General features: G+C 40.9%; 1 protein-coding gene across 3 annotated transcripts in view; it reads right to left on the reverse strand.

Annotated features, from left to right (window-relative positions):
* Nucleotides 1-12820, reverse strand: part of SFT2D2 (SFT2 domain containing 2) — a 33177-nt gene extending 20357 nt beyond the window's left edge. For 2 of the 3 annotated variants that reach the window (XM_020974629.2, XM_078156508.1), the window contains exons 1-3: nt 12580-12820; nt 3156-3242; nt 2835-2920 (exon numbers count right to left, since the gene is read on the reverse strand). In XM_020974629.2, coding sequence (XP_020830288.1) covers nt 2835-2920; nt 3156-3242; nt 12580-12642 — 236 coding nt within the window. In that variant the 5' untranslated portion in view covers nt 12643-12820. The remainder of the gene's footprint in view (nt 1-2834; nt 2921-3155; nt 3243-12579) is intronic. The other variant, XM_020974632.2, reaches the window with a different exon arrangement.
* Between the last annotated feature and the right edge of the window lie 11200 nt (nt 12821-24020).

Genomic DNA, 24020 nt, shown 5'->3' on the forward strand with positions numbered 1-24020 from the left:
AATGGCAACAGCAAAAGAAAGAAGGCAGAGGTGCTCAATAGTCTGTTTCTGAGACAGAACAAAAATGACTAAAAGGGAGTTGACAGCCAAGATAAGTTAAAAAAAAACTGTGAGAGCATTAGCAGCCCTTGATGAATTTAAGTCACCTGGTCCAAATGCACCACATCCTCAGGTACAGAAATGGGACTGCTGAGCCAATGGCCATAATGAATGAACATTTACGGAAATGAAGAGACATTAGAAGATACCTCCAACCCACCTCTTTGTGGAGGTGAGAGGTTTATGGGTTTCAGACTTTTTCAATCTACTGATCAGTTGTGCCGATTTTCTTCTTTCCTTTTTCTTTAAAAAACACTATTTGTTATATGGGATGGCTCTCTGAGAAGGGGAGAGGGAGAAATACCAGGGGAAAATTATTATGATGTAAATAACAAATGAAATCAATAAAAATTTATTTTAAAATATTTTTAACTTTAAAAAAATTTTTTTTTAAATCATGGAGAACCGAAAAGGTACTGTAGGGGGTGGAGAAGAGCAAATATTGTAATGACTTTCAAAAAAGAGGCCCAGTGACCTTGACTTCTATTCCTGGATAAATTCTAGAATGGATTAGACACAGTTAATAAACACCAAGAAGAGGAAGTGGTGATTATAAAGAGTTAGCAAGACTTTATCAAGAATGGGTCATTCAAACTAACACTGCTTCCCCTTCTGACAAGTTGACTCAATGTGTTAGATAAGGGGAACACTACATAGTTCAGCCAGATTCTTGCCAAGCTTTTGTATTGAATGGCTTGGTGTCAACTTGACAGAAGGTGTCCAGTGGAAAGTCTCAGAGATCTGTACTCACTCCACATAATGTTAGCGTTTTATCAGCAACTTGGATAAAAACACATATGGCAAACTTATCAAGCCGTCAGGTGAAATGATGAGAAGAAACTGGTGTCCTGTATAGTAGATAGAGAGCTAGCCTCCAAGCCAAGAAGATATATTTTCAAGGCCAGCCTATGACACATACTGACTGGGTGACACTCACTTAACCTCTCAATTCTCTAGGAAACTCAGTAAAACTATTAAGTTGCAGAAAAGGTCACGATCTGCATTGGTAGAAAGAGTTTCCTCACCAGGGAGTTCTCTATAGGTCCAGACCCCATCCCTACAAAGCTGAGAAGGACTTTGAATAGTGAACATATTGTGTGATAGTCAAGATCCAACAAGACCATGGCTAAAAAATGCAAAGAGATAAATTTAGATCTGATATGAAAAGAAACTTCCTAACAATTAGCCATAAACAGAATGGGCTGCTTTCAAGAGTTAGTGGTTACCCCTTAACTGGCAATATTCAAGCAGAGACTAGATGACCAGGCCTGTTGTAGGGAGATATAGGTTGGCCTGGATGGACCAGAAAGTCCTTTCCTACTCAAACTCTGTGCAGCCAAAGTCAGATCTACACTCATTGTAAGGAAAAGTAAACAATTAGACCTATTCAAAATTGGAACAGGCTTCCTGGAGAGTAGGTGGATTCTTTGTTACTGAAGGTATTCAAGTGGAGGTTGAATGGCCACTTGTGGGGATGTTATTATGAAGATTCCATTCTTGTACACGCTGGTCTAAATGACCTCCAAGGCTCCTTCCAATTCTGGGATTCTAAAAATTATTCTTAACCTCTAGATGCTTCAGTTTCCTCATCTGCAAAGCAGACATGAAGGAAGGGACAAAGAACACTGGAAAGAGAGCATGGGACTAGCAATCAGAAAGCCGGGGTTTTTAGCCCTTTGTTATACTACAATTCGCCAAAGGATTTTGGGATAAGGCCTTTGAAATTTCTGGGCCTGCTTCCTCAGCTCTGTTAACTAGAGGAGCTCCAAAATACCTTCTTGCCCTTTTTTAATGACCTGATTCCATTCTATCTACCTCAAAGGAGAGCTGGAAAGCTATGCAATAGGATAAACTGTATGCACACCCTTTAGATTATAGCTAGGTAGTACAGTGGACAGTAAAATGGACATGGAGTCAAGAAAACCTAAGCCTGAAACATCCCTCAAACACATACTAGCTGTATGATTTAGCAAATCACTTGGCCTTTCTCAGTCTGTTTCCTCAACTCTCGAATGGAGACAATGATAGCACCTCCCTGGACAGGGTTGCTACAAAGATCAAATGAGATGTATATATAAAGTACTTGGCAAACCTTAAACACCATATCAAAGTAAGAGAAGGGAACAAGCATTGTTAAGCACCTACTATGTGTGAGGCACTGCGCTAAGCACTCTACAATTATCAATATCAGCTGTTATTATTCTTTTAAGTGTTAAAAGCAGCATACACAAATAAAGGTTCACTCTAATGCCTTGCAGCAGCTGGGCAGATAGAGTGCCAGGCCTGGAGTCAAGAAGACTCATCTTCCCGAGTTCAAATCTGCCTCAGACACTTACTGGCTGTGGGGGCCAGTAGAACCTAAGCTCCAACATATCAAGTTGGAAAGTCTTTGAATACGGGCCCAGAGAGAGACAGCATGTCTGTCACCAAGAACTAGACCTATTAAGTGTACAGAGGCGCATAACCAGAGAGCTGACTAATAAGTTCCGAATTTCTTTGGCCATAGGAATGAAGAAATTGTCTTTAAGGCATGGAAGGAGAGATTGCCATCCGTATCAGTAAAGGCATTTCCATACCAACAAAACCATGACCCCTTAAAGTATTATTTGTATTTGCCAGATCCTTAAAAATGCAAAATCCCTGGTTGAGAACCTTCTTCTCCCCTACCTCTAGCACAACCTAGTTCCAGTTTCTCATTCAGGGACTAGCCAGGTTTAGACAAAGAAGTCTGTTACCTCCCAAGTGATGCAATGTTCCCCAAGGTATAAAATGCTGCAAAAAGGACAAGTCCTCTCCGAGGCACCCACAGCATAAAAGTCCCCTAGAACAAGAACAACAGAAAAGAAAAGTGATGAGTGTTCTTAAGAAGACAAAGTGACCAAGGATTCTCGTGAAAGGAAATATCCTGCATACGTTTCAATGAACAAATCAGAACTATTAAATTACCTCCACCCGAGGCGACTATTAGTGAATTTTCTCTCTCTCTCTCTCCTTTTTTTTTTATCTGTATTAGTAGAATTCGAGTAGGGGAGTATACCACAGAGGGGCGACCTTACCATCAGTGAGAAGATAATCCCTAAGGCAAAACAAGCAGCAAAGCCTTTGATTCTTGTGCCCCAGCTTAATGACGGTGTTTCAATAATCTGAAATTTAAAAATATGTCAGTTGTACAAAGGATACAAATGAGGAAAGTTCCCAAGTAAGGGGGTGGGAGTGGCAAAGAAATAATGTGAAACAAGACTATACTGAGCAAAACGAATTCAATTCAAACATTTACTAATCACTTATTGTGTCCAAGGCAATAGTTCCACCCAGTCTGGGTGGCATCCAGAGACAGGGTCTTAGGACTGGAGCCCAAGCATAAGCACCCCATCATGAGGCATTCTAGGAGGCTCAGGGAATACCAAGAATTTAACATCATTTTTACCCTAAAAGTACCTGCAGTCCAATAGTGGAGATACAACATATATACAAATAAGTATATTACACAGTAGGATGTGACCGAAGAGATCTACACAAAAGCCTCCAAAAAATGTGAGGCAGAAGAGTCTTCTTTCAAATGGAAAGGGTAGGAGAAATCAGGGATGCCTTCTTGGAGCAGCGGGGAAGTTGAAGTGGGCCTTAAGGGGAAGAGAAGGCTTTTGATTCCCCATATAGGAAGCCCCCACCACTCCTGCCTACCCTGAGTAGGAAATGGGCGAACAGGGAAAGGGACTAAGGGAGTAAGGAACAAAGTCTCTTTACTAAGCTCCTTTCTCCCTTCCCCCCAGCCCCTAGATAGGAAACATGCAGAAGAAAGAGGAAAATAAGCTAAACAGATATCCTAGTGGCCAAATCTTTTCATCACAGAGCAAAAGCTACCTGTGGGATGGTTAGAGAAACATATTCTCCTCTACAGAAGTTGCTGGGGTGTAAAAAAAAGGGCTTTCTAATAATAATACTGGCACTATTAAACTGACTCACTCTAGCCTGAGGCATTCAGTAAAGGGGTCACCAAAGAAATGACTTCAGTGATAAAATGTTGGCCTGAATCTTCATGTCTGCAAAATCAACCGTAATGTAGAACCCATTCTTGTTAGAGGCAGCCAACAGAACATTTAAAGTAGCAGGGACAGTCAACACTATAAGAGATCCTGGTTAGTTAATTACCATACTTGTTTCTCCTGGGTCTTTACCAACTTTTCTGTTTCCTATATTAAAAAGTCAAAGGGGAGTGGACAGGGCAAAAAGGAACAACTTGTGGGGTGGTACCCCACAAGAAGTTGATAGCAGCATCTTTATATAACCATATTCTCAGAAGAAATCTCAGGCAAAGCATAGAATAGTGTTACCAAATCACTTTCTAACCACCAGGGCCTCATGACCAAACAGAAACTGGCCGCCATCATTCTGAGCCAGATACAAACTTCAGCTAACAGGAAGCGTAAGCACCGTTACCCTATCAATCTCACAGGTACACATTTTCCAGAGTCTCTATTCATGATGCGATAAGTTCCTTTTGTATCCCCAATGCTTAGCACTCTATCTGGCATATAGTTGGCGCTTAATTTTATTGATCAATTATTGAAGGTGGCAAGAATGCCTTCTTGTAGCTGGGACCAGCCCTTACCTCCAGTCTTCTTAACGAATGAGAACCTAGAAGGAGGGATGCCCAGGTACCCCAGATGCGGAAAACAATGTCATAGAGCTTAATCTTCACATGGGAGGTAGGTCACTAGATCAGGTGTTCTTAAAAGGCAGCATCTTGCCTATCATCTCTCCTCTGCACACCATCTCACACCCACCCTCACACATAGCCCAGAAGAGGGCTCATTACATTGCAACATAAAGCACACCAAAACTCCATGCAAACAGATACCCGATGACATGAGAACACGGCAAATCACACATTCATGGACACCAACATCCATTGAGCAGGAGGATATGCGAGATGGTTTGCCTTTACGAGGCTGATAAAAAACCACCTCTGCTTTCAGGAGTTTCTGAGTCAGACTCGAGTAGCCTCTTAAGCCTGATCCAGCGACACTTAATCATTAACATGATTTAATAGTGTCTTTAGACAATGGGGTTGGGTTACTTCTGACTAAGCCTCTTCCCTACCCTACCTCAAGAAGAATGACATGAGAAGCCAGTCAGTCCTCTTACTCATACGTGAAGTAAGGTGGAAAAAAACACTGGACTGCATGTTGGAATGAAATGAGGAAATGAGGAAATGATTTAGAATCTATGGATCTGCGTTCAAGTTCTGACTATCATTTATTACCTATGGGGTCTTGGCAAAGACACGCTGCCCCACCCCCACCCCCACTCCAGGGCTGCTATCATCTGTAAATTGGGGGAATTGGGCTAAATGCTCTCTAAGGATACTTTCAACTCAAGATTCCTATGGATGTTTGATTATTAGTGGAGTCAGTGGGTCTTTTGTGCAGGACAAATCATTAAGCTATGACTGAACCAAAATTTAAGGAGCTCCTGGTACTAAGACTATAAAACAAATGAAACACAGAAGTCACGGTTTAGACATGTTCTGGCTCATTGTCCCAAATACTCTGTTACTGAAAGGGCTTTTGTCTTTAAGTTAACCCTATTCTAAGGTTCTGTCACCTACAAAAAGGGAAATGACACTTTGGTATCACTTTTGGTCTCATTTTTTAATAATTTTTAATGATCATTATTCCCTTTCACACCCTTACCCAGCTCCCTCAAAAAAGACAGGGGCGCTGCACCTAAGCCCTGTGAAATGTACACTTCACCTACAGGTCTAAGTGGCATGCAGGCACAAGGTGCATCTGGTTCTACATAAACTCAGTGAAACCAAAGGACCTTTTGGGGGGACACTGGGTCTCCCTATCTCATCCAGCCTGGAAGTGCAGCTCATGAGGTTGATTTCACTTCTGATGGCTGGGTAAGCTTTCACCTGCTCCTTTTCCAACGTAGGATTTGACCTCCTTTAGAAAGCCTGGTGCCACATCACCCCTCCCTTGCGGGGCTCACAGCATCAGTGCTGAACTTAGGGTGGACACTCAAGCAGCCTTAGACCTACTGAAGCTCAGAAGTTCCAAGCTTACCACCAGCCTCAGCCATCGGTGCCCAGAGATTATAGACTCGAACCTGAACTCAGGTCCTCTTAGGGTAGCTAGGTGGCAAAGTGCATAGAATGGTGGGGCTAGAGGCAGGAAGACTCACCTTCCTAAGTTCAAATCCACCCTCAGACACTTATTAGCTATGACCCTGGGCAAGTCACTTCACCCTGTTTGCCTCAGTTTCTCATCTATAAAATAAGCTGGAGAAGAAGATGGCAAACCACTCTAGCATCTTTGCCAAGAAAACCCCAAAAGGGGCCATGAAGACTTGGCCATGACTGAACAACAACCACAATGCCCCTCAAGGCTACAAACAACCTTTTCTTGCAAATCTTCAGAAACGTGCTGGAGGCTGACATCATATCAAACGGCCGCTCTCCCAGGTCAGGCTGGATAGAGCATATCTGCTAATACACTCTCCTGAAAACTGGAACTGCTGAAACGCAGGGAAGCATTTTTTTATGCGCAATCTGATCCCGGCTTTGCAGACTGGTATTTGTATACAAAAGATCCCTTTAGACTTTGGGACAGAGGGGGGGGAATGATGAGTTTCTGTTCAAAGGAAAGGAAAGCTAAGAATTGTTGAGGGAAAAAAATGCTGGCAACTAGGCAGCAAGGGAGAAATACTGAATTCTTCCTTGTTTCTGGAACTTTTTAGAGAAAATGCAAGAATATTTTTTGAAAGAAACTCCTTGGAACCCAAAGTCTGACATTTATTTGTAAACCTCAAAGTCCGTATTTTGGATGACACTACATTATATACATTACATGCACAACGTTCAAATTTTAATGACTAATTCACAACTGCAGGTGACCCAGGGTGCAAGAGACACATGGTGGATATAAATAGGCTGTGGTACACTAGCTATGACGACATTTTAAAGAACACGAACAAATGGAAAAGGAAGTGAGGGCTGGCCAATTATGGATAAAAGAAAACAGATGGACATTCCCCTTGTTGCAAAGGTATCAACAGACTACTAAAAGAACAAGAGTCAGATAGTCCAGAAGCAGGCAGCTAGATGGTACAGTGAATAGAGTGTCAGGCCTGGAGTGAGGAGGACTTAATCTTCCCACCCTCAAATCTGGCCTCAGACATTTACTAGCTGTATGACCCTGGGCAAGTCACTTAACCCTGTTTGCCTCAGTTTCCTCATCTGTAAAATGAACTAGAGAAGGAAATGGCAAACCACTACAGTATCTTTGTCGAGACATGGGGTCATGAAGAGTCAGACACAACTGAAATGACTGAACAACAAAAACCTCCAGAACACTGGGTGAATTTTAGGGCAACAGGCCTAAATTTTAGTCTCTAGACCCCTGTACACTCTTAAAAATTATTGTGAACCCCAAAGAGCTTTTGTTTTTGTGGTTAATATCTATCAATATTTACCATATTAAAAATCAAAATTGATAAAAAAATTTAAATATAGTTGGGTTCTCTTATCTCCTGCATTCAATCTGTAGCAATATAAAGAAACTTTATACATTATCTCATAATGCACAGAGCTATGAATTTGAAATTAGAAAGACTCTTGTTGTTTTGGTCGAACTATATGAAGAAAATCCAGTCCCATACAGATATGTGGTCAGAAAAAGGAAGAGTATTGTAATAGGCAAATAAGATCTTAGCATTAATATGAAAATAGTTTTGACCTTCTGGACTCCAGGAAGAGTCTCAGGAACCCCCCCAGGAGTCTTCCAACCACACTTTGACAACCATTGGCATAAAAATAATAACAATAACAATAAATAATAAAAACATTTATATAGCATTTTAAGGTTTACAAAGAACTTTACACATTATCTCATAGTGAATAGAGCAATGAACTTGAAATTAGGAAGACCCTGGTGCAAATCCCACCTCAGACCCAAACCTAAAAGTACTACCTGAAGGTCAGAAATTCTCCTTACCTTCTATAGATGACTTATGGAAAGACAAGAAGAATCACCCAAGATGAGTGTCCCCTGCAATATGCTTGGAGGCACAAGATCAGAGTACTGAATTAATCTACAATAATTTACTTCTTCTCTTTCTTAAGGGTTTATAAGAGCCTGTTTTTCATGCTCAGATGGGTGATATGGTAGGTAGGTATGGAGTCAAGAAGACTTGAGTTTGAATCCTGTTTCAGACATTTATAGCTCTGTAACTTTGGATAAGTGACTTAACCTCTCATTGCCTCATTTTCTTCATCTGTAAAATGGGGATAATAACAACACGACCTCCTAGGGTTGTTGTAAGGACCAAATGAAATAATATATGTAAAAGCACTTTATAATATTAAAGTGCTATATAATGCTAGTTATTATAAATATTATTTCTTTCTTTTTTTTCTTGGCTAGGCAATGGGGTTAAGTGACTTGCCCAGGGTCACATAGCTAGTAAGTGTTATGTGTCTGAGGCTGGATTTGAACTCAGGTCCTCCTGAATTCAGGGCCAGTGCTCTATCCACTGCGCCAATAAATATTATTTCAAAGACAACTTTTAAAAGAGAAATTTAAACCCATACTCATTAGGATGAAAAAAAAATTGAAATATTCATCATAATGTTACCTGGGATTTTTCATTTCAACAAGATTTTTGCAACTACCTAACATCTAATTTAGAAAAACTTAAACTAGAAAGTTATATTTTTACCATCAAAAAAATCAAAATCAGAACAGGAAACAAGGAGGGCGGGGGTGGGGTGAGAATCACATTTCCCGTTATTCTGCTTACAGAGTGAAAAAAACATGCAATGACATTTTATAGAATCAGCCTTTAGAGCTGGAAGAGATGTTTCTCAAGGTGAAAGCTGGGAGGAACTTCAAAGAACATTTAATCCAACTACCCATTATACAGATGAAGAAACTAAAACCTAGACATGTAAACTTTCTCAACTAAGACTGCATAGCAGATTACTAGCATACACAGTTCCAGAATTCAGACCTCCAGACTCTTGGTTCAAGGCTCTTTCTCTCTACGACATGAAGTCATTTGGTTCAACCTCCCATCAACACTAGCCTCCCTTCCTTTCATCACTTGTAATATCTGAATTTCGAAAAATCTGATAAATCATAAAAAGTAGGACCAACATTTTTAAAGGTCATGATCCAAGTCCCAAAACAAAAAGAAAACAAAACCCTACCTAAAATGAAACCAGCCAATTGTGAAATACTTTCCACAAACAGATTCTTTAAGGTCAGTATTAATACAAAGACACCTCTGCCAAAATAGCACATCACATTCTGAAAAGGAAAAGTGGTAACTGTTTTAGCACAAAAAAAAAAGTTTTAAAAATTGGCTTATTATTCTCAATTATTCTCTTTCTTCTATTTGACTCCACCACACACAGGATTACCTTGCACATTGCTTTGCACAGCTTTTGAAACTGTCTACTCCATAAATGCTTGTTGACTGTGTGGTATAGTGGAAAGAGAAATGGACTTGGAGTCAAAAGTCTTGGGTCCAAGTTACAGCTCTGTGACCCTGGGCAAGCCACAATCTACACATCCCTCAGTTTCCTAATCTGTAAAATAGGGATAACACTTTCACAACTCATGGAGTCATGAAAAGCAAACAGGATAAAGTAGGTAAAGTGTTTTGCAAACCTCCAAGTACCATGCAAATGTAAGCTCTTCTTATTAAAAATTCTATCATATGACTACGTCTGGCACCGAATACGAGCGACTTCCTCTGGGCCAATGTGAATTTGGATGTGAGATCTCAAAATCAGAAGAGTGAAGCTGAATATCAGAGAATACAGGTGGATAACATCACAGACAAAGGATTGCCGGATCTGGTTAGAACTGAAAAGGAAACCTCAGAGGCCAGAGAAACCAACTTGATCATTTTATAGATGAGAAAACTGAGATTCAGGGAGGCTGAGGTACTTGTCTAAGGTCACAGAAGCAGTCAGTATCGGAAGCAGGATCTGAACCTCTTTCCTCATCTCTTTTCACCATACAATACTGCCTCCATAATCTTGGACAATTAATATAATAACAGTTGAGTAAAATACTATTACCATAAAGTAAGGAATGATGAGATGAAGAGTTTCACAGGAAACTCAAAAGACCTTCTGAACTGATGCACAGTGAGAAGAATTAGGACAATTTATAACATGACAATAATATTATAAAGCTAAACAACTTGGAAAGGCTTTAGAACTTTCATCAATGCAATGATAAACCATGAATTCAGAGGACTAAAGATGAAACATGCTATCTTCCTCCTGCCTGAGAGGCGACAGACTTAAAATGCAGAATGAAACCAACGTTTTTTGGACATGGCCAACCTGGGAATTTGTTTTGATAGACAATGCACATTTGTAATAAGGGTTTCCTTTTTCTTTTCTTTTTTTTGAAACTATTCAGATGGGGAGCAATGGGAAAGAGGTAATAAATGTTTGTAAAAATTATTAATGTTTTCATAAGACAGGCCAGCCCTCATTTTAGGGGAAAAAAGGAAGAGGGTCCCATGAAAACAATAAAAAACAATTTTAAAAATAATTGACATTTGTATCATATTTTACACACATTATCTCATTTGAGATTCAAATTAATCCAGAGATCAAGTGCTACTGAAATTATTATCCCCATTTTATGGATAAGGAACCTAAGGCTAATGACTTGTCTATGGTCACACAACCAATAAGGGTCAGAATTAGGATTCAAATTCAGATCTTTCCTGACTACAGGTTCTGGGCTTTTTCCTGCTACAATATGCTGCCGCAATATACAGTGAAAAGTCAGGCCTTTTTTTTGAGGGGGGGAGGGGGTAGTAAGGGAGCAGCTGGAGTCTCCTTTGTGAGACAAGAAGAAAAAAGTTATGTTACTTCCTAACCATATTGTTTTCCTCATTCACCATAGTAAATATTCAAAGCAGAAGGCTTTTAAAAGGACAAAGTAAAACTACAGGTCTGACAACCATAGATCTGGCTCTAACTAAGCATCCTGATAGGAAGAGAAGCTATGACAAAGATTACAGATGACTATCCTGAAATATTTAAAGGGCAGGCACCAGCAGGTGAGAATAGGTGTGTTCCACATTACTCTAGAAAACAGAACTGATGGATGTAAGTTACAAGGAGGCAAATTTTGGCTCAACATAAAAACTGTGTAACAAACGCTAAAAAGGGCAATAAGCTTTAATTGCATGGAGTTATTCAAGCAGAATAAAGATGGATTTTTGTCAGGAATATTATAAAAGAGGAGAGGCATCAAAGGAGGGACTGAAGGGCCTCAGGGCCATGACTTTCTGGGTTCTGCCTTCAGTTCATACTGGCAGTGAGAAAACAGATGCTGGGCAAGTCATTTAACTGATAATTGTTCATCTACCTGGGTAGAGGGGTTTTCCTTGGCGATCCTGGATCGCCTTACACAGATGAAATCACAGGAGTGGAGAGAAAGTAGGGAGGATGGATTCCATAGAAGAGATTCCAGAAATGGGTGGGAAGTTACCAACTTTGAATCTACGATTCTAAGTGTAAAGCATAAACAATAATAGAAAGAATAATCATATAATGGGCCCCTTTTACCTCTAAGACTTCTTCCCATGCTTTCCAAGTCTATATTCTGTAAAAAAAAAACTGGAAATATCAACTGTCATGGGATATTTAGAGTGGACTGGGCACTGCTAACTCCTCAAATGCTGATTAGATTGCAGTAAAACATACCAGGGAACTAAATTTACCAAGGTTTTGGGCACAGCACCAAACAATACAGACACACAGGGAGACAGCTATGGTAATGTCATTATCCTGGATACTAACAGCCAAACTGGCGAATAGTTTGGTGGGGGTGGGGCCCCCTGGGAATCAGACTCTTCTCCACGTCCCAGGAACTACAGACCCCCTGAGGTCACTCATACCTGACACCACGCTTCTGCGGCCTCATTGCCAAGAGAGGATGTGGATGGGAACTAACTTGAATTCAGGACAGACTCGAAGCAGACCTTTGTTTTTTTAAAGGTTTTTCTTTGTCTCTCCTTTGCTTTCTCTGTATGTGTGTTTATTTTTTTTTTCTGGTGGTCCCCAAGTATTTCAGCTTATGAAAAGTGACTCCGTCCTGACACCTCGAGCCCTCACTGAGCCTTTCAGGGGCCTTGGGAAGGAAATGGGAGGAGGTAGGTGTCCACCTCCTCCTTTGTCTCTCTTTCTTCCTCACTTGCCACCAACGTGGGTCAGAATCAGAAACCTGAGACAACCGAGGCTCCTCAACTTGGCTCAAGTGAAGGAAGAGGGAGAGGGAGGATAAGGAAGGGGAAAGGGGAGTGAGTGGAAGAGGAGGAGGGGAAGGGGGAGGGGGAGAGAGAGGATCGGGTGGGTCGGAAGGAGGAACACGCCCCTATCCCAGGAACAGTCCACCCTCCCAGCCCAGCCCCGTCCAGCCCAGCCCCAGCCTCGTGCCTACTTACCTCGGCCAGTCCTCCGCGATCCTCCGTGTCCTGGCCGCTCAGCACCTTCTTCAGCTTGTCCATCGCGGGCCTCCACACGACTCAAAACTCAGTCCAAAGCAAACTCCGGTACCCCTCCCTCGCTTCCTGTTAGTATTGCAACAATGTATTTATCTTCCGAGGCGCGCGGCTCTAGAGATACAAGTAGACAGCTGAATCCACCCCGCCGAACACCGTCCGGCCCAGCGTCGCCCGGCCCCGGCCCCGCCCCCGCCCCCACCCCCCAGGCTGTTTAACACCCACCTGTGGCGTGATTCCTGAAAACTACAGAGCCCGGCATGCACTGCTCCGACTCCTACGCTGGGGCTGCCCGTGGGGCTCAGTCATCCCATTCTCTACTAAAGCACGGAGCCTTTCTTCTAGCCTCTGGTCTCTGAGATTTCTCCACTCAAAGCTTTCCCAGGCTTTGTTTTGTAGATTGATTAATTGCCGGAGAGGTGAAGAAGGGATGCCAGCCGAAGAAAAATTTGATATCCTTTTGTTTTGCAAAAATGGCTCAAATCACCAAATCCAGCCCACCCTCTTTGCTCAGAGTTTACCCTGTTTGAAACTCCCAGGGAAGTCCATGAAATTAAGGTCACAGAAAACAGACTTAAAAGCCCCATTCTTTCTTGCTCTGAACCCATCTATGTGGGCATAATGATTGCTTCCGGATGATAGAGAGGAAGCAGCCCTAGGTTTGTTTGGAGTCAGAGGACCTGGGTTCATAAGTGAACTCTACCACCTACCTACCTGTGACCCTGGGCAAGTCGCCTCTTTGGGCCTCAGTCTCTTCATCTGTAAAAACAAAGGATTGGATTTAGAAGACTTCTAAGGGTCCTTCCGGCACTAAATCCAGAGACAAGGATTGGGGTCCCAGTTCTGCCCACAGTGAATTGTGTAATAGGGGCAAATTACTTAATCCTTCTAGAGCCACAGTCTCCTGCTTCTACCCACATCACAGATTTGTTGTGAGGAAAGCACTATGAAAAATGTGGCTTATTTTATGAGGATGATAATGTGAAGAAAGCTATAACCCAGATCATATACTTGAAATAAATCCATAATTCTTGTCAAGTATATGGTAGTCCACCCACTGATCTTTCAAAACTGCTTAGGGATAGTGTCAAGAACTGCTGTAGCCAAATTTCTGTTAATAAACTTGAATGAATGAATGAATAAAAAGTATTTATTAAGGATTTACTATGTACCAGGCATTGGCATTCAGTCTGTTAGCTGCCCTCCTAATTTTGTGTCAGGGGTATAATGATAAATTGCCACTTTTGCTTTCATCTAATGCATTGATGTTCATGTTAAATAGAACAGACCTATAAGCATGAATATCTGTGGGTAGTACAGAGAGCAGTGATCAAGATTGAACTTGGAAGAAGTTATATTAGCTTCAGATGTAAACAATAAGTGAAACAGGAAGAAGGAAGCCAAGGAAACAAATCAGGCTTTATTGGGGAAGGCCACTCCATAAACCCTTTAATTTTCAATCCCAAAGCTCTCTTCCTTAAAGCTCTGATGGCCTTAGAAAAACAGGGACAACCACCTACTGGTCCTTCTTGTCTCAGCCTTATACTTAAGGATGTATTTAGAATTCTGGGGCTGGTAATTGACCATTCATTAGGGGCACACACACAACCAATTTCTGTATAGTTACTTGTGTCCACAAGCTGTTTTGGTCAATTCAATTCAAAAGTATTGTTCTGAGTCTACATAGACTGTTTTAAGCAGCTGTGAGGGATATAAGAAGTATGTGGCTGAGATCCCTATCTTAAAACAACACACCCTCTGGTGGGGATCTATCTAAATACATTAAACTATTAGAGGGCAAAAGAGCCAATCAATATTCTGTAGGTATCCATATGGAAAACAATCAATTGTCCAAATGTCCTAAGGGATAGAAAACAGAAGTTGATGTTGGAGAAGGCTTTCTAATGGAGACATTAATTGGAAGGGTCATAAATGAATTAATATGGGTAGAATCTGGATTGGAAGAAAGGAGGAAAGATATTTCAAAGCCAGGAAAGCAGAACAATCATGGACACAGAGGAGGGAGTAATTGTGGTGAGTTTTGTTTTGTTTCGTTTTGTTTTGTTTAAGGTGATAACTCAACTAAGAGTTGTTGTTCAGTTGAGTCAGACTCTTTGTGACCCCATTTGGGGTTTTCTTGGCAAAGATACTGGAGTGATTTGCCATTTCCTTCTCCAGCTCATTTTACAGATGAGGAAACTGAGGTAAACAGAGCTAAGTGACTTGCCCAGGGTCACACAGCTAGTAAGCGTGTGAGGCTGGATTTGAACTCAGGTCTTCCTGACCCCAGGCCTAGTTCTCTATCCATTGTACCAATTAACTGCTAAGAGTAAAGATGACATATTGGTGAGTAGTGGGTTATAATGTTGAATAGGGTCTCAGGAATGTCCAGAAGATTTCATACTTTTTGTTAGGGCTCAAAGAAGGCTTAGTAACGTGGGAAGCAAACCCCAAAATTCTGGAGAAGGGTCCTCTAGGCCACTGTCACATAGAGAGCTTCTAAAGATCATTGGGGACATAAGGTCCAGGGATGGGTCCTTCACACCAGTCTTAGATCTCCCATCAGTGTTGTGGGCCTCATAAGGGCCTTGCATTTGATACCTCAGAATTAGATGATTCCTAACGTCCTTTGCAATTCTCATCTTGTGGACTTTTAATCACTCTGGTAATATATTCTTCCTGGACTTAGATGTCCAAGCTTCAAATGGTGTCTCTATCTAATTATCCAACATCATGAATTCACCTTTCTTATTGTTATTTTGGTACCTTCAGCCCCCTACTCTCAGCTCCCCCAACAGTTAAGGGCCAGGCTGGTTTTGTGATGCAGGGGGTTCAAAAATGAAAGAGTTGTTAAGACAATCTACATGCCAATTTACTTTTTGCCCTGTGCTTTTCATTCATGACTTCCTTGAAATATAGCTCTGAAAAAAAAACAGGCTTTTAAAAAAATAATTTTTTAAAGAAGTCTAATGATTCTCTGGACCAGTCCATTGTGTTTCAAATAAAGCTAACCTTTGACTAGCCTTTAAACCCAGACCTCTCACGCTTTCATTGAATAGCCAATAACAGCCCCCTGCCCAAGCCTCTATGGCTCATTCTTTAGATTTTGATGGCTTTAGAATGACTGTAAATAGAAACTGTTTTCTGTTCTCGCCAGAAATTTTGAGAATCTTCCCCTCCCAGACTGATATTTTTGTGAAGACAATTAGGTCATCTTTTCCCTCAATTCTTACCTAGTCCTTAGTCATTGAATGGGTGTTGCCTCAAACTGAGGCCTGGGAAAGACCTTAATTTAGAAAAGCCAAGGTCATCCACAAAACCTGGGTCATAACCAGTCATCTTGACTTTTTCCTGCCATTGGACTTCAATAACTCTGGAGGACAAAGTGAGGCTGACCACTTTGTGCAGCTCTGCCTCACTTAAATCCAATTCAAGAAAGAGATCACTCTCATGATGATATAATTAGTCTTCTTCAAAAATAAAGGATCAAGGGGACAGAGCTAAGATGGCGGAATAAAAGCAGTGACTTTCTTGAGCTCTCCCCCAAACCCTCCAAATACCTATAAAAAACAGCTCTAAACAAATTCTGAAGCAGCAGAATCCACAAAAAGACAGAGTGAAACAAATTTCCAGCCCAAGACAATCTGGATGGTTGATGGGAAAGGTATATCGCACCAGGCTGGTAGAGAAGCATACTTTGGTGTGGATGCGCAGGCAAGGCAGGCCTCAGAGAACTGAATTGTGGGCAGCTGTGGTGGTTTCCAGAACTCTCAACTCATAATGCCAAAGACAACTTAAAAGGTCAGTGGGAAAAGTCTGTTTCTGCAGTGAGAGAGAAGTATGGTGGTCTCAGTTCTAGTCCCAGAGCCTGGCCCCGGGATGGCGGCTGCTTCCTGAGCTTCCAGCCCACAGACTGAGGGGGAGTTGAATGGCTGATCAGAGGGGGATTGCAGAGATCTCTCTGCTGGTGCAGAGTTCTCTTGCTTTGCCCATACTTGGATCTGGGTCACAGTTCTAGGCAGCAGTCCTGGGGCAAGGAGGAGCACTGTTCTGATGGAGCTTGTAGTGGCAGTAGAAAGAAAATCCTCCTCGTAGTTCCAAGACAGAAAAGAGTGCTTGTGGTCACTCATAGACCAGAGCACTTGACCATAGCACCTTGGAAGAATTGAAAATTTACAGATCCCTAGAAGTATCTCTGAAAATAGCTGCACAAAACCCCTGAAGCTTGGGACAACACATTCTCCACACTGGAAACAGACCCCTACCTTAACAAAGAGTTTATAATTCAAGTAATTGGCTGAGATAATGAGTGCAAAAAGAGTCAGACTACAGAATCTTACTTTGGTGACAAAGAAGATCAAAACATACAACCAGAAGAAGACAACAAAGTCAAAGCTCCTACATCTAAAGCCTCCAAGAAAAAATATGAATTGGTCCCAGGCCATGGAAGAGCTCAAAAAGGATTTTGAGAAGCAAGTAAGAGAAGTAGAGGAAAAACTGAGAGTGATGTAAGAAAATCATGAAAAACAAGTCAACAGCTTGTTAAAGGAGACCCAAAATAAAACTGAAGAAAATAACACCTTAGAAAATAGCCTAACCCAGGGGGCAGCTAGGTGGCTTAGTGGACAGAGCATGGCCCTGGATTTAGGAGGACCTGAGTTCAAATCCGGACTCAGACATATAACATTTACTAGCTGTGTGACCTTGGGCAAGTCACTTAATCCCATTGCCTAGCCCAAAAAAAAAAAGAAAAAGAAAATAGCCTAACCCAAATGGCAAAAGAGGTCCAAAAAGCCAATGAGGAGAAGAATGTCTTAAAAAGCAAAATTGGCCAAATGGAAAAGGAAGTCCAAAAGCTTACTGAAGAAAACACTTCCTTAAAAATTGGAATGGGGCAATTGAAAACTAATGACTTTAAGAGAAATCATGACACTGTAAAACAAATACAAAAGAATGAAAAAATAGAAAACAATGTGAAATATCTCATTGGAAAAACAACTGACCTGGAAAATAGATCCAGAAGAGAGAATTTAAAAATTATTGGACTATCTGAAAGCCATGATCAAAAAAAGAGTCCAGACATCATCTTTCAAGAAATTATCAAGGAAAACTGCCCTGATATTTTAGAACCAGAGGGCAAAATAAAAATTGAAAGAATCTACTGATCACCTCCTGAAAAAGATCCCCAAAGGAAAACTCCTAGGAATATTGTAGCCAAATTCCAGAGTTCCCAGGTCAAGGAGAAAATATTGCAAGCAGCCAGAAAGAAACAATTCAAGTATTGTGGAAACACAATCAGAATAACACAAGATTTAGCAGCTTCTACATTAAGGGACTACAGGGCTTGGAATATAATATTCCAGAGGTCAAAGGAAATAGGATTACAACCAAGAATCACCTACCCAGCAAAACTGAGTATAATCCTTCAGGGTAAAAAATGATCATTCAGTGAAAAGGGGGATTTTCAAGCATTTTTGATGAAAAGACCAGGGCTGAATAGAAAATTTGACTTTCAAATACAAGACTCCAGTGAAACATGAAGAGGTAAACAGGAAAGAGAAATCATAAGAGACTTATTAAGTTTGAACTGTTTACATTCATGCATGGAAAGATGATATTTGTAACTCATGAGTCCTTTGTCAGTATTAGGTAGTGGGAGGGAAAAATTATATGTATGGATAGATAGATAGATAGATAGCAAAGGGTGAGTTGAAGATGAAGGGGTGATATCTGGAAAATAAAATTAAAGAGTGAGAGAGGATTATGCTGGGAGAAGCAGAAAGGGAGAGATAGAATGGGGTAAATTATCACACATGAAACAGATAACAAAAGGCTTTTACAGTGGAGGGGAAATGGGGGAAGGTGAGAGAGAATGAGTGAATCTTATTCAGGATTTAGCTTAGGGAGGTAATAACATACACAATGGGTATGGAAATCTATCTTATCCTACAGGAAAATAAGGGGCAAGGGGACAAGAGAGCAGGGTGATGATAGAGGGGAGGGCAAATTGGGGGAGGGGATAATCAGAAGCAAATACTTCTGAGGAGGGACAGGGTCAAAAGACAGAATAGAATAAATGGGGGGTGGGATAGAATGAAGGGAAATTTACTTAGTTTTTCACCACATGACTACCATGGAAGTGTTTTGCATGACTACACATGTGTAACCTGTAAAAAAAATGTTATCCATCTCCAGAGGAAAAAATAAATAAATAAAATAAAATAAAAAAGAATAAAAGATCAACAAAAACAACAACAGAAGCTCCAAATTGGAAGAAATCTCAGAGCCCACATAGTCCAAATGACTCCTGAACAAAAATCCTCTCTACTACTACCAACAAGTACTGATCTGAACTTTGCCCAAAGACTTACTGAGTCAGTCTGATGGGACTAATGGGGCCATGGGACCCCTGAAAAAGAAAAGCCCTTGAACTTTCCCAAAAATTTCAGCAACCAAGTCCCTGGTGTTTCCCTGAGTCATCAGGCCCATCCTGGTATAATCTTTTTAACTGGCTTTTCATTGTAGCTCTCATTGTCTGCACCTGGCCCACCCCAGGCTACTTGCTTGGGGTACTCCTTGATCTCATCTAGATCTTCTCACAGGCTTTCTGCATAAAAATGCCAATCTTACCCCCATTAAATTGCACAGGTTCTTAGAATCTGGCCCACTTCTATTGGGCCAAATCATAAATACCACAGACTCACTAGGAATCTCACCTACCCAACCAGTGTCATAATAAACTCACTACTTGGACCAAAAGAAATCTTGAGTGGCCAAATTCTTCCAAGGCAGACCTGCCCTGTATCCTTGCATTTTGGGGTTCCTAGCACCCCTAGACCACATCATATTTTGATTCCCTGATGAGGAATCAAACCTGGGCTTTGGGAGTGAGAGTACTGAATCCTAACCACTAAGGATTATACTGGGGTGGGCTGGATGCCTCAGGGAAATGCCAGGGACTTGGCTGTTGCAATTTTGGGGAAAGTTCAAGGGCTTTTCCTTTTCAGAGGTCCCATTGCCCCATCAGCCCCATCAAGTCTGTTTTAATTTGTTTGACAATAAGAACCTCTGTTGCACCCAGGGGGCTAAAGATTTTTCTCTCACTCTCTACTATGGGACCCTTGTCAGCTCTGGACCCATAACAGTTGACTTAGTTCAAAGGTAGAGGGTGCAAACTTGGCTTCTAACAAGAGGGGTCAGTCTCCTTTTCTTACTCTTTGATTCTTCATACCCATCTTCCTAACCCTTTTTAAGAATGACTTAATGTTCAGGGTTAGATCATGTCCAGGGTCTCCCACAAGGGGGAAACAGAAAAGGTACTCATTGTATAATGAAGACCAGGTCTAAGAGAGCTATTTATTTCTTCTCTATAAAAGAAATGCTTAATATACGCAAGAGTCACAAGTATGCATTGACAGAAAAAAACTTAAAGAAGCAGCAGTAATAACTTAATTACTGTTGTACTCTCCTGAAAAGTTGATTCTTTAAACATCAAAACCTGATGCAATTTGAGAGCCTTGTGAATAAGCCTTTTGCATTTCACCTCTGCTCTGCACTGAACAAACAAGTTCTTTCAGGTCTGTGTCTTCCGGCAAGTCAGAAGAGGGGTTGAGTTCCTCCCCTTGTTGATGACCATCCTCTTTGTGACTCCTTTGTCCATTCTTCCTCAAATTTGAGACCCAGGATCTCCCATTTTTTCAAACATACAACACCACCTCCAAGGCTGAACATGTCCATCTCAGGATGGGTGGTAGAAAAGGCAGAAGGGACCCCAAAGCTCAGACTCAGCTGAGCCCCTTCTTTAGCTGGGCCCCAGCTTGGAAAGGGGGAAAACCATAAGAGTGACTCATCATTCATTCAAAAAACATCTAAGTACCTTAAAAAAAACTGTGCCAGAAGATGATGCTGTCACAGTAGGGAGAGTATAAGTTATGTCTGCCTCATTCCCTTGATCTACCATTCTGGTAGGTCAACAGGTTGAGGATCAATGGTTTTGTCAGTGACTAATTTAGATTATAATCTGTCCATTACTTACTAGGTAAGTCTTTGAGAATTGTTTGAGATTCAAATCATGTTTGTTGTTCGTTTTGAGTAGTTTCAGTTGTGCCTGACTCTCCGTAATCCCATATGGGGTTTTCTTGGCAAAGATACTAGAGTGGTTTGCCATTTCCCTCTCCAGTTCATTTTACAGATGATGAACTGAGGCATACAGAGTTAAGTGACTTGCACAAGGCCTCACTGCTAGTAAGTGTGTGAGGCTGGACTTGAACTCAGGTCCAGGCTCTATCCACTGTGCCGCCTAGCAGCCCTCATCATGACTTGACCATTATAACTATTAGAAAAATCTGAAACAAAAATCTGCTACAGAAGTGAGTGAAGGAAAGCCTTTATTATGCTTCTTGAGAGAGAAGTGGGCACAACGTACTTTAGTAGCACATGGGCACTGGGTTCAGGAGTAAAGTCAACTTTTAAACAGTAAGATCCATACTCCATCCACCAGGGCTACGATTGGTGTAGTTCATCTGAGTTACACTCTTCCTGGACAGCCCACCGCATGTTCTTCCATATTCTGTTAACTCTGCCCACTTCATAGGTCTCATGTTCAAAAATGGCGGCTATCTTTGCCCTTAGGGTGTGTCAGTTATTATTTAATAAGCTTATTACACAAGCACAGTGGAGAAAAGCCTTTGCCCTGTGGAGGCCCATCCTCAAACCCAACTGATTGCAACAGGTTTAGCCTCCAGGGCTCTTTCTTAAGGAACTATTTATTTGGGGAATGTTTGGGGCACTTTCTGATTGGTTGAGGGAGTATCCACAAGATCTTGGAAGTCCTAAGAATCCCCTTGTTCTGTTGTGGAAGCCTAACTCCTTAATCCTTTCTTACAATTACACAGCAGATCTTCAACTCACATGTTTTGGGCTCCAACTCCAGCAATCTATCCACTGATAACTATATTGCTAGTAAAATAACCTTGTCAATAAGGAAATAAGGCTAATCCGACATTTCTTCTAGATTAAGCCATGATGGTCCTTAGTGACCATAATAAGTGTGCATAGGATTTTTCATTAAGGTATATACTCAGAGAATTTAAGATAAACATTTGTTGACAACTCAATCATAAAGACTATTTTTCTTTCATCAAACTAAAGAAACTAAAACTTGACTGAATTTAATTTTTAACAACAAGTGAATCTTACTTTGAAATTACAAACTTTTGGGAATAGGATGGAGGGAAATACAGTTAGCAATAGTAACCATGAAAAAAAAATTTTTGAAGCAAGTTTCTTTGATAAAGGCCTCATTTCTCTAACATAAAGAGAATTGTGTCAAATTTATAAAAAATAAGAGCCATTCCCCAATTGATAAATGATCAAAAGCTATAATCAGTTTTCAGATAAAGCAATTAAAGCTATCTATAGTCATATGAAAAAATATTCTAACTCACTATTGATTGGAGAAATGTAAGTTAAAACAATTCTGAGGTACTACTTCATACCCATTAGATTAGATAATAGGACAGAAAAGGTAAATGACAAATGTTGGAGGTGTGGGAAAAATGAGACATTAATGTACTGTTGTTGGAGCTGTGAATTGATTTAAACCATTCTATAAAGCAATTTGGAACTATACCTAAAGGGCTATAAAACCATGCATACCCTTTAACAATAGCAATACCACTACTAGGTCTGCATCCCAAAAGAAATAAAAAACAAAAAAGAAAAGGACCTGTAATGTTGGGGATCTGTAAGGATGTAGAGGGCCACAGGCTGTTCAAGAGGTCTCACTGATGGGTGAAGGCCCCTCTCGGGTGCTGATCTTTGAGCAAAGGTTGCCTGGTTCGGTGCTCCATTGTATGGATCTTTAACAATCTTTAACTGCCCTAGTTATTGTATGGTCATTAGCAGTCTATTCTGGGATTGGAGTCAGATAAGTGCACAGGACATGCATGCACTGTCCTTGAGCACAGCATGGGCTATATGTCATTGTAACTTGAGAAAGAGTTCCTGTTATTTTACTATATAAGTAAGTGCTTTGCTAAAAATAAACAGAGTTGCTTCCATCCTGCCTCCCGCCTCATCAATGCGCATTCGAGATAGAAAATCAAGCTGGTCTTGATTCATCAGGTGATTGGGAAATCCTAGGCCCTAGGTAGGCTCTATAGCCAAGTGAACTACTTGGGCACAACAAACTGGCGCCCAACGTGGGGCTGCACTGCTGCCGTGAAGGAGATATGGAGAGTAAGACAGCTACATGAAACAGTCGGGAAACATCTGGACCAAGAAGACGCGACACCCACATCAAGACACCAAGGTCTGTTGGAGCCAGGCAGCCTCCTTGTGAGAGGTCTCCAAATCGTAACCTGTGGCACAAAACTATGGAGAGGTAAGATAAAGTCTTATCATGAGGCAAAATCTAGGTAAACTCTCAGATAAGGAACAGAATGTTAGAGGAATATATAAAGTGATTGAGGAACAGGGGTGCTTGGTAGCTTCTAAGAAAATAAGAGAGTTTCTAGATATTATTGATATAAAATCTCCATGGCACCCCAGAGAAGGGAGTTTAGATTTAGAACAATGGAAAATAGTGGGAGAACAATCGACAGAATTTTATAACACCAAAGGCCCAAAATCAGTTCCTCTGGGTACTTTCACTATCTATAATCTTATAAAAATGGGCTTGTAGGAGCTATGAGAACAAAGGAAGCTCCCGCCCTGTGCCATGAGGAATTTCAAAAATCCCCAAGGGGAAGTAGAAAAGAAACGTGTAGTCACAGCACTATATTGTGGACACTGTGGAGCATTACAAAGTGAAAAGGTTTCCTTTTATAAAAACCAAAACCTTAAGAAAGATTTTGCCTGGTTTTAGAATACCATGAAAAGAAAAGATAAAATAAAATAAAAATAGTATTATTTCATTTGTGTAGGGAATTTCTGACAAGTTTCTCGCCTTTGGATTCTCCCTGTCATTTTTTTCTGTGTTTGTCTGTGTCTGTGTGAATGATGGTCTGTGATTAATGTCTGTGATCTGTTTAATCTTTTACTGCCAGGCAGCCAAGGGCTGCAACTGGATTTTGAAATGCTGTTAGTGACTTTCTCCCCTTCGCCCTCCCTAATACCAGCCACATTCCCGGGAGCGGGTGGTTGGGGGAGAGAGTGGGAGAAAAAGTACTTCATTATTTAGGTTATATAATTTGATAAAAGGCAAGAAAGTTTAAGCATACAGGAATAAGAAAAGTATGGATAGAAAGAATAATATAATCTGTTTGCATGAATAGCAGGAATAGATGATTTGAGAGTAAAAGATTTGGAAAATTTTGGAGAAAAAATTCTCTTTCTTTTTTGCATTCTAAAGCTCTGGCCAAAGCTTTGGGTGTAAGATTGAA

Source organism: Phascolarctos cinereus, unplaced genomic scaffold (genome assembly GCF_003287225.1).
Source record: "Phascolarctos cinereus isolate Bilbo 61053 unplaced genomic scaffold, phaCin_HiC Scaffold_5;HRSCAF=322, whole genome shotgun sequence".
Lineage (NCBI taxonomy): Eukaryota > Metazoa > Chordata > Mammalia > Diprotodontia > Phascolarctidae > Phascolarctos > Phascolarctos cinereus.